Source organism: Sporobolomyces salmoneus (assembly GCF_050403485.1).
Source record: "Sporobolomyces salmoneus JCM6883 DNA, S_salmoneus_JCM6883_v1_ctg15, whole genome shotgun sequence".
NCBI classification, from domain to species: domain Eukaryota; kingdom Fungi; phylum Basidiomycota; class Microbotryomycetes; order Sporidiobolales; family Sporidiobolaceae; genus Sporobolomyces; species Sporobolomyces salmoneus.
In genome coordinates this window covers 188807-200310 of record NW_027481148.1, presented here as the reverse complement: position 1 = coordinate 200310, position 11504 = coordinate 188807, and the positions used below count along the sequence as shown (strand labels likewise).

The window sequence follows — 11504 nt, the reverse complement described above, 5'->3', positions numbered from 1 at the left end:
AAGAACAGCGAACAACAAAGTGTGAATTAAACAGAAATAACGTGGCGAAACCCTCGAACCAATACTCCTTCATCTCTTCGTCAACCTCCTGTGCTTTCAATCGAATCTCCCCTCGAGGACGATCGGAGCAACGAGACTCCACCCGTACAGCCCGAGACAAACCCAAGAACTAACGACTCTCATCCACATCGCGACGTGAGATCTCCCAATCCTGATCGGTTGACCCTCTTCCCCACTCGGGACATCATCGAGGAAAGTAGCTCTCGAAACAACATTCCTGCGCAACTCATCAGAGTGAGTCGACTAATTCCTCGCAAGGAAGAAGAGAGAGGAGACGAACCAATTTGTGAGCAACATGGCAACGTACATCGTAGCGAGTACGAAGATGACGTGGAACCAACTGTAGTTGTAGCGAGTTCCGGATTTCTCGTCGTCGTTGAGAGGTGAAGTGCCGGCATTGAGGAGTGTATCTTCGTCGCCTTCGTCTTCGGAATCTGATTCGTCGAGAACCGAGGCAGGTAGTGAGCTACAAATACAGCGAGCGTCAGTACTGGAGCTTAGAGCGAACAAGTAAGAGGAGCTCACCCTTCAGCCACCGCAGCTTGTAAAGCTTGATATCTCAAAGTTTCCTTCCTTCCCGGTTGTTTCGTCGTTATTCCTCCACTCAGCTCATTCGAACCGTCTTCATCTCCTCCCGGTCCGATCGAAGAGTAACCCATTTCCTCCGGATCGTCTCCAAACGATTTCCCTTTCTTCTGGTTGTTTCCCCTTCCCGGTGCGAAAGCTTTCGATTGAGTCGCCGCACGAGAAGTCGAATACGCGATCGCCAAGAACGTGAATACCGCTCCCATAACGACCATTCCAGTTCTCGCTCCCGCGGCCCGTTTCGTCAAAGGATTACAAGTCGAATTCGAACCTTTATCGTCGTCGTGATTCGCGATTGCCGAAGTGATGAGGTACGAAGTATAAGCTACGACCATCCCTGATTGCGCCAACCCTGATCGTGGGTTCGAGTCTTGAATCCTGGGAGAAATCGATGAAATCGAAACTCCTAAACTCAATAGCCAATTTATCGTGATCAATGTCGTATTGACTCCACAACCTTTCCCACTGAAGAAAACGTATTGAAGGATCGTGAGGGTGATCGTGATGAGGTAGAGACCGAGAGTAGAGGAGATTAAGGTCCATTTCCAGAAAGGTGAATCGGTTTTCTCCCATTTGTCGAGACAGGTTTCGGACCATGAATGAGCGAAATCGATCAGGAGGACGAGACCGATTAGGATGAAGATCGTTGATCCGATGAGAGAGACGTAGTTGCCGTAGAAGAGGTAGAAGGAATTCGGGATGAGGAAGGAGAGGTAGATGAGGATTAACCAGCAGAGGACTTTCGGTCCCCACCATCTACAGCGACTCAGCGTCAGCCGGAGTGGAAGGTGAGAGGAGAAAGACAGAACAAGTTTTACCCATTTTGTATCGCGGCTCGTTTCGTTCGAGTATCCTTAACCCCGATGAGCAACACACTCAAGATCATATGGAACAATGCCAAAGCGAAGCAAATCCTATGAACCTACTCACTCGAGTTAACTAATTCAGCTCAAACACGTCCCACGGCACACGAGAATTCGGGAGAAAGTGAGGGAAAGACTAACTGCTAGTACTCCATAGCATTTTCCCGACTGACAACTCATCTTGATCCAATCATAACTCCATTGTTCGATCCTCTTGATCGCCCAATCACTCAACATGATCCAAGCCAACAACGAGTTGAGGAGGAAAATCAACGAGAACCCGACTCGGGTCGCGACGGAAGAATTGCAGTTGCATGACTTCGTTAATGCTGAAGCCTGTGCGTCTCGGATTGAACGTTGTCAGTAGGGTAGCAAGGAAGGGGAGAGGGAATGAGAGGGAGGGAGACTAACGGCTTGACCGGTGCAGAAGAATGCAAGACCTGAAACGCACGCAGAGACGGCGGTCCCTCCTAGTCCTGCGATAGATCCCAAAAAGGGGATCGAGAGTAATGCTCCCATCTAGCGGCGATGCCTGGAGGTGGGTCGGTTGTTGAGAGAGAGGCGAAGGGAGGAGGGACGGGGAGAGACGAGCGGGACGACACGGAGAGACGACTGGGTTTGATTGTAGCCTGAGAGGAGTTGTAAGGCGCACAAGCCTGATAGAGGCGGATTTGGTGAGAGGAAGGAGATCAAGAGTCTCCCGAACTGCGACTCTCTCTTTCCCCTCCATCTCACGCACCCAATTCGATCTAGCCGATACCAGCTACAGTACAAGAGGAATATCTCAGTACTACTTCACGCGAATTCGTCAATCCGGCGTTCCTTTTCCCCCACCTCGACTTGATCTCTCCCTTCGTTTCTCATCATGCTCTCCCTCGAACCCGCGAACCGATACTTGGCTGATACCCTCACAGAGAAATATGTAACGTAAGCTCACATTCTACTTTGCTTTGGCTCTCTAGAGATGTTGACTTCCCTCTCCCTCGTCATCATCATCTCCCTCATCTCTATCCCTCGCCTGTTATGCAACAGTCCCTCCTCGCTCGATCAATCCTTCGTAGATTTCGATTCAGTTCGATACCATCTCTCAACTCCCAACACTAAAGCAAAGCACCAATTATTACTCTCGATGGACGTCCCTTGTTGGAACGAACTCGAGACTTATGGAGCGAGGGACGTACTCGAACGGGAATACGGGAGTTTGTTGCTTGATCAGGCGAGTACCGAGAGTGGGTATTCGGTTAGTTTGGGAATCGATTTGGAACAGGGTCCTCAGTCGATCGGTGAGCTATCCTCTGGCTGTCTTTTCGCTCGGAACGGTATCTCTGACTGGTCTCCTAACGATGCTGTGCCGTGTAACTTAATAGAGGAGAGACAGGCTTTGATTACTTCAATTTCGTTACTCAAGAGGAACGCCCTCGCAGCTCCTTTCGAACGCGCATTCGCCGTACAGAAGGATCTCGAAGCTCAACCTCAACGAGAAGGTGAAGAAGATCCTAAACAACAAGTCATGGCGATTCACTACCGGTAAACTTTCATCCGTCTTCCCTGTTGACCTCAGCTTGAAAGCTGACTATTCACTTTAATTCATGAAACCGCAGTCCCGAAGAAGCGATCTACCTAATCCCCTCTCGAGACCGAGTAACCTGTATCTTCTCAACCATCTTCAAAGAAGAAACCGATCGAATCCTCGGTCGAGTCTTCTTGCAAGAATTCGTAGACGCTCGTCGAAGACCTTCATGTCAAACCGCTCCTCAAGTTTTGTATTCGAATCGAGAACCGCCTTTGGAAATTCGTCATTTGAAAGGGTTAGATATGACCGAGAAAGCTGGTTATGTCACTTTTGGTACGTCTATTCTCCTCCTTGCTCTTATCTCAAGCTTTTCCGCTCTGTCAGTGAAATTGATGCTTTCGTCCTGTACCGCGAGTAGTTCTCTTCCCCCGACACATGACTCCCCAAACTTCAGCTTCCACCATCACTCAAATCCAACTCTTCCGAGATTACCTTCACTACCACATCAAATGTTCGAAAGCCTACTTACACTCGAGATTGCGAGTACGAACGAACGAATTCTTGAAGGTCCTCAACCGAGCGAAACCAGACGAGAGCTTGAACGAGGATGGGAAAACGAAAGGAAAAACCGCTAGGTCAGTCCTCTCAACTTCGATCTCTTTCGAGGAATGGTTGGGATACTGATGATTGTGTCTCTGGTGAACAGTGGACGATCTTTCGTACGATCTTGAAGCAAGCAGAGAAGGTGATCTCTGTGTTGTTTTCGTTTCTGTGTCAATAAGTCTCGTTGTTCTTCGGTTTTCTCGCTTCGGCGACACACGAGGGAGACTTTCAGAGTCGCGGCTCGCTGTCGGTAGACTCTGGTTCGCCATCCGCCTTGCGTCACAGGCGCTTACTCCTCACCAATCCTTTTCCTTCGAGCCGTTTCGGTGGCAGAAGATGTTTCTCTTGAGCACGCGAATGACCGGATAGAGACGGAAAGACTACGCATTTCCATCGAAAGGGGGGACACCGAGCAGCGAAAAGAAGCCTACTATAAACGACATAGCGAGCAAGAAAGAACGTATATAAGGTAAAAGGGTGTCAAGAGGGAGGGCAAAAGTAAGTAAAAAGCGGTTCCTAAGGTACGAGTGGGGGGAAGAGTTCTACAAGTGGGGTGGTTGCGAGGGGTTTTGGAAACGAGAACGAGAACGAGAACGAGAACGAGAAGCGAGAGGCATTCCGCGAACTATGCGGTTTTCTTCGCTTTGACGGCGGCATCAGAAGCGGCTTTCGTGGGTTTCGTACCACGTCGGTAGCTCTTGATGAAGAAGGCGGCGAAGAGGTAAGCTGTATATTGTTCAACCGAGTCAGAAGATAGCATTGAGAGGAAGAATGGTCGAGGAAGAATAAAAGACTCACTGAGAGGGATCAAGTAGACAACGTTAAGCCAGACTGCAGCACGTTGAGCGGGGTTGATCAAGCACTGCGAAGTCTCCCGACGAAGTGCAAGCATTCCTTGTTCGAGGGAAGTCGACATCGAACCCGAGAAGTTTGAAACGGCGTTTGCTGCTTTCTCGGCTCCGGGGATTTCGGGAAGTTTGATGAAGAGGTAAGAAGCGGCGAGAGATCCTCCGACGAGGAATTGAGTGATTTGCATGCGAGTGATGCTCTTCTTGAGGAATCGAGGGAAGGGGAGGGAAAGAGCGGTGATCGCGTAGTAGCAGTACATGATAGAGTGAACGGCTGAGTTGAAGAGGACGAAGAGCCATACAGCCATGGTTTGAGTGCGGTAAGCGGCGTACATCTATCACGTCATGAACTCGAGAGTCAGTTCCGTGCCTCGAGCATTTTCGTCTGCGAGCTTACCGTCCAGATCGCACCGGTGTGATGGTAACTTTGAAGCATTCCAACTTTCTTGCCCTTCAAGAGAAGAATAGCCTGATCACAGGAGAGGGAGAGATGAGCATGGAGATCCGAGGCAGAGAATGCTTTTAGGAAGACTTACAGTGTCGACAATTTCGTAGAACTTGGAAAGGTAGAACATGTAGGTGAAGCGAGGGAACTGTTGAGAGCCCCATACCGAGTGCTCAGAGTCGCAGAAGGCGTGAAGAAGACCTAATTGCGAAAGAGAGAAAGTCAGCTCGCACGACTTGGGAAGACTCTGCGAAGGGGAACGTACCAGCGAAGCCATGTTCCGAGAAACCAGAAGCGAAAGATCCGATGACTTGAGGAGCAGTGCTGAGGAATCTGTTTGACGGGCAGAGACTTGAGCTTTAATAGGAGTTTCGCAGCGGAGAATGACTCGAGAAAGACTGACGTCCAAGCACTGTAAACAGCGAGGAATACGTTGTGAGCGACGACGACAACGTTCCATCGCTTGCCTTGGATTCGGTTGTGACCGTTCTGGTAGTGCGAGAGAGTCTTTGCCAAAACGAAGTATCCAATTCCGAAACAGAACGGGAAAAGGGGGTTCATGAAAGCATCGTCTGCAATCGCACGGTCAGTCACGCTGGTCGTTATCTCTAGGAGCGAGGCAACGGAACTCACAAGCGGAAGGAAAGGGGATATTGGCAGGTTGCTGAGGTTTCGGAGCAGATTTCAACGAGGCGAGGAAGCTTGAAGCTCGAGGGATCGAAGCCGACGACGAGAGGGTATCGAGATTGTCCATGTCTAGCGTGTCGTGGGCGGTGTAAGATATGATATGGGGCACAGAAACTGGAGAGAAAGAAGTTCGGAAGGGAAAAAGAGAGTTTCGAGTTAGCTTCGTTTGTCCCGCACTCGAGAGGAGTCTATCTGACCGATCCTCTATCTTGTCTCGTTCCTCCTCTTGTTCTCCCTCAAGCTCCGGCCTTCGAGTCTCCCCCCTTGTTTTCCTCCTCTTCACTGCCACTTTCCCAACCGATTCTTTCATCAAGTTGAGCGACGATCTGGAGCCCGTCGAGACTTCTACTGGATATTCGGAGTGTAGGCGTACAATTTCTATCGAGCGCAGCTCAGTTCTTCGAGGCGAGAGAGTCGTTTGGGGAATCGAAAAAGGAGAACTTCTGGCTGGACCCGAGTCCGAAAATTGACGGGCTCGAAGCCGACAGAAAAAGGTAGCCGATTTAACCGAAGTCGTTTTCCCTTGGCGAGACAGCGCTCTCGTGGCGTTTTCGCTACGAGTCACGACGAGGAAAATCTTCATTTCTCACTGCGCACTCTCGCTCTCAAACGATGAAGAGGATATAGCAGAAGGTAGGTTACGTTCCAACACAGATTGACCAGAGTGTACAAAGTAAAAGTCATAAAGTGACTCAGTTTTTCTTAATCTTCCCTCCTCCTGTTCTTCGGCAAGCACATCCAAGCGAGTCCTGAAACGAGTGACATGACGATGAGTGTACCAGGGAGAGCTCCTAAATATCCACCTCCGACAGCGAGACCAAAGAGCAAGGGACCGCAGGCTGATCCAACGAGACCTGAAAAGAAACAGGTCGTTTCGTTAGAAGACCATCTCTACGTTCGTGAAGAAGCGAAGGCTTACCGAGACCGATAGTGAGACTCATGACTGAACTCTTGAGACTGGGTGGGACTCGAGCTCCGACGGCGCTAAGGACTCGAGGAGTGACGGGACCGAAGAAGAATCCAACGAGGACGATCGCGACGGCGTTCACTGCGATACTTTTGACGGCCCAAATGATCGAGAGGAATACACAGGCGCATGCGAGCATGACGACTGCGAAAGAACGTTCTCCTAGGCGACTACCGAGTGCAAACGCGAGAACGATCCTTCCAAGCGCGATTCCTCCCCAAAGACCGGCCTGAAGAGGCGATGTGAGAAGTGTCAGTCAGTGGAGGTAAGCACGAGAGTAAGAAGAAGACTAACGAGTTGGTATCGAGAAGCAGCTTCGGGAAAGCTTCGCTTCTGAACCAAGAACGAGACGATCCACGCTGATAAAGTGTCGGATGATGCGAAGCTGGAGACGACGGCGTCTATATCGTGAGTGCAGGGATAGCATGAACCAAGGAGAAAAACTCACGCAAGCATAATGAGGAAAAAGCCGACCCAAACTGCTCGAATCTTGAGAGCTCGTTGCATTCGCTTTGAAGCCGAAAGAGTCGCTCGCGCATGAATGACTTCTCCTTCTGTTGCGTCGCCTCCGAGAGTTGTAGGTACGTCGTGAGTTTCATCAGTCGGCTCGACATCTGCGAAGAGCGAGTTGGGATGAGTCCGTGCGAAAAGAGTATCGGCTCTGTGTATGTTCTGACTCAGAGTGTGACTCACATCCTTTGAAAGCAAAGTAGCCCAGTACAGCGAGAGAAATACTGATTGCCAGCGGCGCAACGTAATATCGTGCCCAGAAAATATCGCCGTCGAGCAGGGATCCGATAACGATTGGCGAGAACATAGCTCCGATCCCAAAGAAGGCGTACATGCAGCTCCTATACACAAAAGGAGTCAGGTCACCAGCGGTTCATGGAATGAGAACAAACACTCTGACTCGAAAAGTCGCAGGAAATCTCGAGTTGAATGACTGGAACTCACATCATTGCCTGACTCTCAAAGTGCGCAACCACCACGCTTACGGAAACGTCGTAGATTCCGGCGCCGAATCCGAGGAAGGCGAGAGCGACGATGAAGACCGGGAAAGGAGGAGCGAAGGTAAGTGCGATACAACCCGATGACATCGCTGCTGCCGCCACGAGGAGAGTATAGTTGATTCCGATGTGGTGGGTGAAAAACGAGGCGGAAAGCGACGAGATGCAGTAACCAGCGACGTTTGACAAAAAGACTAACGAGATCTCTTCGTAAGAGACCTCGTAGTGCTCCTGCATCGATTCGAGCAGAGCTCCGGTAGCGGAATCGTTCATACCGACTAGTGCGATCACTACGGGCAAAGACATGGTTAGTGAGAGAGTCAAGTTACGGACGAGAAGCGACTGACTCGCGAAAGCTACTGCTAGTCGACATTTTTCCCTCGTGAACCACCCTCCTCGCTTCGTCGAGGAACCTGACCCTACTTGACTGACTTCTGTCCTCTTCGTACTGCTCCTTTCGAGCTCTTGAAGCTCGGATCTCGTCGAATCGCGCGCTTCTTCGGCATGGGTTACCGATCTTCTCCGCCGTCCTCTCGATTCTTCGAGCTCGATTCCTTCCTCTTGAACAGCCTGTTCTTTCTTGACAATCTTCGACACCCAGCTCCAGACCGGAAGACCTTTGCCCTGCCGCCGGGACCTTTCGAGATCTTTCTTGAATAGCGGATTCTTCGACGAGCTTCGACTAGCCGGGGCGGAAGAGGGCGCCGGGGTGGATGGCGAAAAGTCGAAGTGACCATCTCCGTCGGCAGCAGTAGGTGAAGGAGGGGCAGTCGAAAGCGGTGAAGACGGAGAAGAGATGGGGGGAGTGGAAACTTTATTGAACAAGTAGACTGGTCGTGGCGCACTCGGTAGGTCCATCTCGGAAGAGAACCTTCGCTGCGCAGCGAAGTTGGGAGTGGTAGACGAGCGAGGAGAGCAGGAGCAAGTTGTGGTCTTTTTCTCCAACTTTTTTAGCCCGGCAATTCCTGCTCCAATAGCTTCCGGTTGTCGATCTTCGCACACTGTAAAGTCTAGGATTGTAATGCAGAACAAGCTCGGGCGTCTCGCAAAATTTCGAATCTCTCACTGCTCGCTCTCGAGACAACGTCGACGAGATTGGGAGACGTATAACTCGATTTTGTTGCAACGCAGGTACACACCAGTGGAAGGAAAGCGGTGGTTAACGATAAAGTAAGAAGCAAAAAGAAGGGATAAACAAGAAAAGGCGAGCGAAAAACGGGCAAAGATGGATACTGCTGGTTGTTGAAGGTTCTTAAACGTTGATGAGCTTTTTGATGGCTTCGATCTGTAGCAAGGATGATGATGAGCGGCAGTCGAAGTTCGGAAAAAAGTGAGAAACTTACGGAGAGAGACTTGGGTCGCTCGATGGGAAGACCGTAAGCGCGATCCCAAACGAGTCTGCAGACGACGATAGTCAGTAAGCAGTCAACTGAGTGATGATGCGGGAAGACACTCACTGAGAAAGAGCTCCCATAGCACGGGAAGTTCCGAAAGTGACGGTGTAGAAGTCGAAGTTCCTGGAACAAGCGCGAGAGTTAGTTCGCGTCTTTTTCTTGATTGCATCGAATACGACCACTCACTTGAGACCGTAGTGGTAGAGAAGGGATCCGGAGGCGGCATCGACGTTGGGGAAGGGGTCTGACGGAAAACAAGAACGATCAGTCTCAAATGTCAATCTCGAAAAGGAGGAAGACTCACTCTTGGTCTTTCCGTGCTCGGTGAGGACACCGGGAGCGACCTTGTAGAGTTGATCGACGTATTTGAAGACGGGGTCTTCGGCGGTTTCCTTGCGAGCTACACCGAATTGCTGGAGAGCCATAAAACGAGGATCGGGCTTGCGAAGAACGGCGTGACCGTAACCGGGGATGACTTGTCCCTTCTTGAGGGTAGCCCAGATGAAGTCGACGAGTTGCTCATTGGTGGCAGAGTCGCCGAGTTCCTTTTGCATACCGAGGATGAATCTAGGAAAGAGAGACGGCATGAGGACGCGGTCAAACAGAGATGAAGAATTCCTGGATCTCACCGGAGGACTTCTTGGTTAGCAAGACCGTGAAGAGGTCCAGCGAGACCGCCGAGAGCAGCAGAGTACGAGAGGAAAGGGTCGGAGAGGGCGGAACCGACCAAGTGAGTGGTGTGGGCGGAGACGTTACCACCCTCGTGGTCGGTGTGGAGAGCGTTGTAGAGACGGATGAGCTCGATGAAACCCTCGGATTCTCCGAAACCGATTTGGTTGGCGAAGTTGAACGAGAGATCTTTGTCTTTTTGGACGGGTGCCATGTTCTTGGCACCGCCGAGGTAGGTGTTGTTGTAGATGCGAGCGGCGATAGTGAAAGACTTGGCGACACAGTCGAGCGAGTCTTCGAGGGTAGGTTGCCAGTAGTCGGCTTTCTTCATTCCGGACTTGTATTTCGAAGCGAATTGAGAGTCGTGGTTGAGGGCGGCGACACCGATGATGAATTGAGTCATGGGGTGGAGAGTTTTGGCTGTACATTAAAAGGAATGAGTTAGTTCGAGAGGAGAAATCCAGAGTGAACTTTGGAAAAACTCACGGCAAGCATCGAGAACGCTCTCGACGTGTTTGGGGAGCTCAGAGCGAGCGACGAGTTGCTCTTGGAATTGCTTCGACTCGGCTTCGGTGGGAACCTTTCCAGTAAGAAGGTACCAGAACATGGCTTCGGGAAGCATCTCCTTTCCACCGGGAGCGGTAGGGAGAACTTCTTGACATTCGGGAATGGTTCGTCCCCAGAATCGGATACCCTCCTCAGAGTCGAGGACCGAAGGCTCCCAAAGCATGGCTTTGACACCTCGCATTCCTCCGAAAACTTGCTCGACGGTAACATTTCCGAGGACCTTGTCACCGTGGGCGGATCGAAGTTCCTTGGCGAGCGCTTGACGTTCGGGGATGACCTCGGCGAGGACCTCGTGGATAGTCTATCCATAAAGGAAGACACGATGGGTCAGTGAACAAATTCGAAGGAAATCGATGCTTGTTCGGCAGTCCGTGCCAGCTCGAACCGCTTCCCCAATTCCATCAGCGGAATCCATGATCAAACCTGATCAACTGTAGTCGGTTTTAGAGGCGTTTCGAGAAGAGGAATCCGGTGAATGACACCACGTTGAAATTCCCTTTGGCCTTTCCACTTTCCACCACTTCCGAAACCTTGACTACCAGTAAGAACCTTTCCTTGCTCTGTGTAGCCCGACATGACGCGTAGCCGGATCCAACTCTGCAAGTAGATCGGAGAGGGAAACATACCGAGACGGAACGACGTCCGAGGGTCTTGGGAGCGACACGCTGTCAGAGGATGATCGTGAAGGGTCGTAGTAGCATTGTAGAGCAGAGTAGACGAATTAACGAGGTAGTGGAATGCGCGGAGAGGTTGACAAAGGGAGATCAATGAATCGAGGGTTGAACCGGCAAAGTCGAAGGAGGGGGAAGCGAAATGGAACAAGACGAGAGGGCGCAATCAGCTTCGCAATCACGAGTCGAGGTGTGAGCATGACTTACAGCGGCAGCAGTGCGGAACATGGTGAGCGAGAGGGTGAGGGGTGAGGAGGAAGGGAAAGAGAGTCGCTCTGTCGCGCGGGACTTCGACTTTGAAACTTCGGGAGAAATCTCTCCGGTTGTTTCTCCTCAACGTCGACCATACTCTCGATCAATCGTCTGACCCTGCAATCCCTATGATCCATTCGACCGCTCGGCCTCTCTGCTACCCGATTCTACAGATTGCAGTTCTTCGACTTGCGGTCTCCCGGCCTCGTCCTCGCTGTATTCGCGGTCAACCCGACGACACCCTCTACGATCGCAAACCGGTCGCCCTTCGATCTCAGTGTTCTACTGTGGTCGGCTAGTACCGTCCGTTGAACAGAATACAATTTCGCGAAAGCAGTCGAGAACCGATTCCTCCCGGTATGGCCAGTTTCAC

At 51.1% G+C, this 11504-nt stretch overlaps 5 protein-coding genes across 5 annotated transcripts; 1 reads left to right on the top strand and 4 right to left on the bottom strand.

Moving 5' to 3' along the window:
* Positions 1 to 96: 96 nt before the first annotated feature.
* TMS1 (Tms1p) lies at positions 97 to 2027 on the bottom strand (the record flags this gene model as incomplete). The annotated part of the gene is made up of 6 exons (XM_076631231.1): positions 97 to 277; positions 341 to 526; positions 586 to 1401; positions 1464 to 1567; positions 1650 to 1844; positions 1920 to 2027. 6 exons carry the CDS (start codon positions 2025 to 2027, stop codon positions 97 to 99), a joined length of 1590 nt encoding a protein of 529 aa, XP_076488810.1.
* A 346-nt stretch (positions 2028 to 2373) lies between these two features.
* On the top strand, positions 2374 to 3752 carry ARC35 (Arc35p; the record flags this gene model as incomplete). Its single annotated transcript, XM_076631230.1, has 6 exons — positions 2374 to 2435; positions 2541 to 2791; positions 2876 to 3035; positions 3110 to 3354; positions 3440 to 3656; positions 3728 to 3752. The coding sequence occupies 6 exons, from the start codon at positions 2374 to 2376 to the stop codon at positions 3750 to 3752; spliced, it is 960 nt and encodes a 319-aa protein (XP_076488809.1).
* A 497-nt stretch (positions 3753 to 4249) lies between these two features.
* JCM6883_001376 (elongation of very long chain fatty acids protein) lies at positions 4250 to 5671 on the bottom strand (the record flags this gene model as incomplete). Its single annotated transcript, XM_076631229.1, has 7 exons — positions 4250 to 4350; positions 4423 to 4807; positions 4870 to 4941; positions 5009 to 5118; positions 5183 to 5250; positions 5321 to 5489; positions 5551 to 5671. The coding sequence occupies 7 exons, from the start codon at positions 5669 to 5671 to the stop codon at positions 4250 to 4252; spliced, it is 1026 nt and encodes a 341-aa protein (XP_076488808.1).
* A 635-nt stretch (positions 5672 to 6306) lies between these two features.
* On the bottom strand, positions 6307 to 8436 carry JCM6883_001375 (uncharacterized protein; the record flags this gene model as incomplete). Its single annotated transcript, XM_076631228.1, has 7 exons — positions 6307 to 6458; positions 6524 to 6800; positions 6866 to 6956; positions 7020 to 7185; positions 7265 to 7422; positions 7526 to 7868; positions 7926 to 8436. The coding sequence occupies 7 exons, from the start codon at positions 8434 to 8436 to the stop codon at positions 6307 to 6309; spliced, it is 1698 nt and encodes a 565-aa protein (XP_076488807.1).
* Positions 8437 to 8830: 394 nt separating this feature from the next.
* On the bottom strand, positions 8831 to 11107 carry JCM6883_001374 (uncharacterized protein; the record flags this gene model as incomplete). The annotated part of the gene is made up of 9 exons (XM_076631227.1): positions 8831 to 8863; positions 8922 to 8976; positions 9036 to 9095; positions 9159 to 9216; positions 9277 to 9539; positions 9602 to 10061; positions 10128 to 10509; positions 10835 to 10873; positions 11087 to 11107. 9 exons carry the CDS (start codon positions 11105 to 11107, stop codon positions 8831 to 8833), a joined length of 1371 nt encoding a protein of 456 aa, XP_076488806.1.
* Between the last annotated feature and the right edge of the window lie 397 nt (positions 11108 to 11504).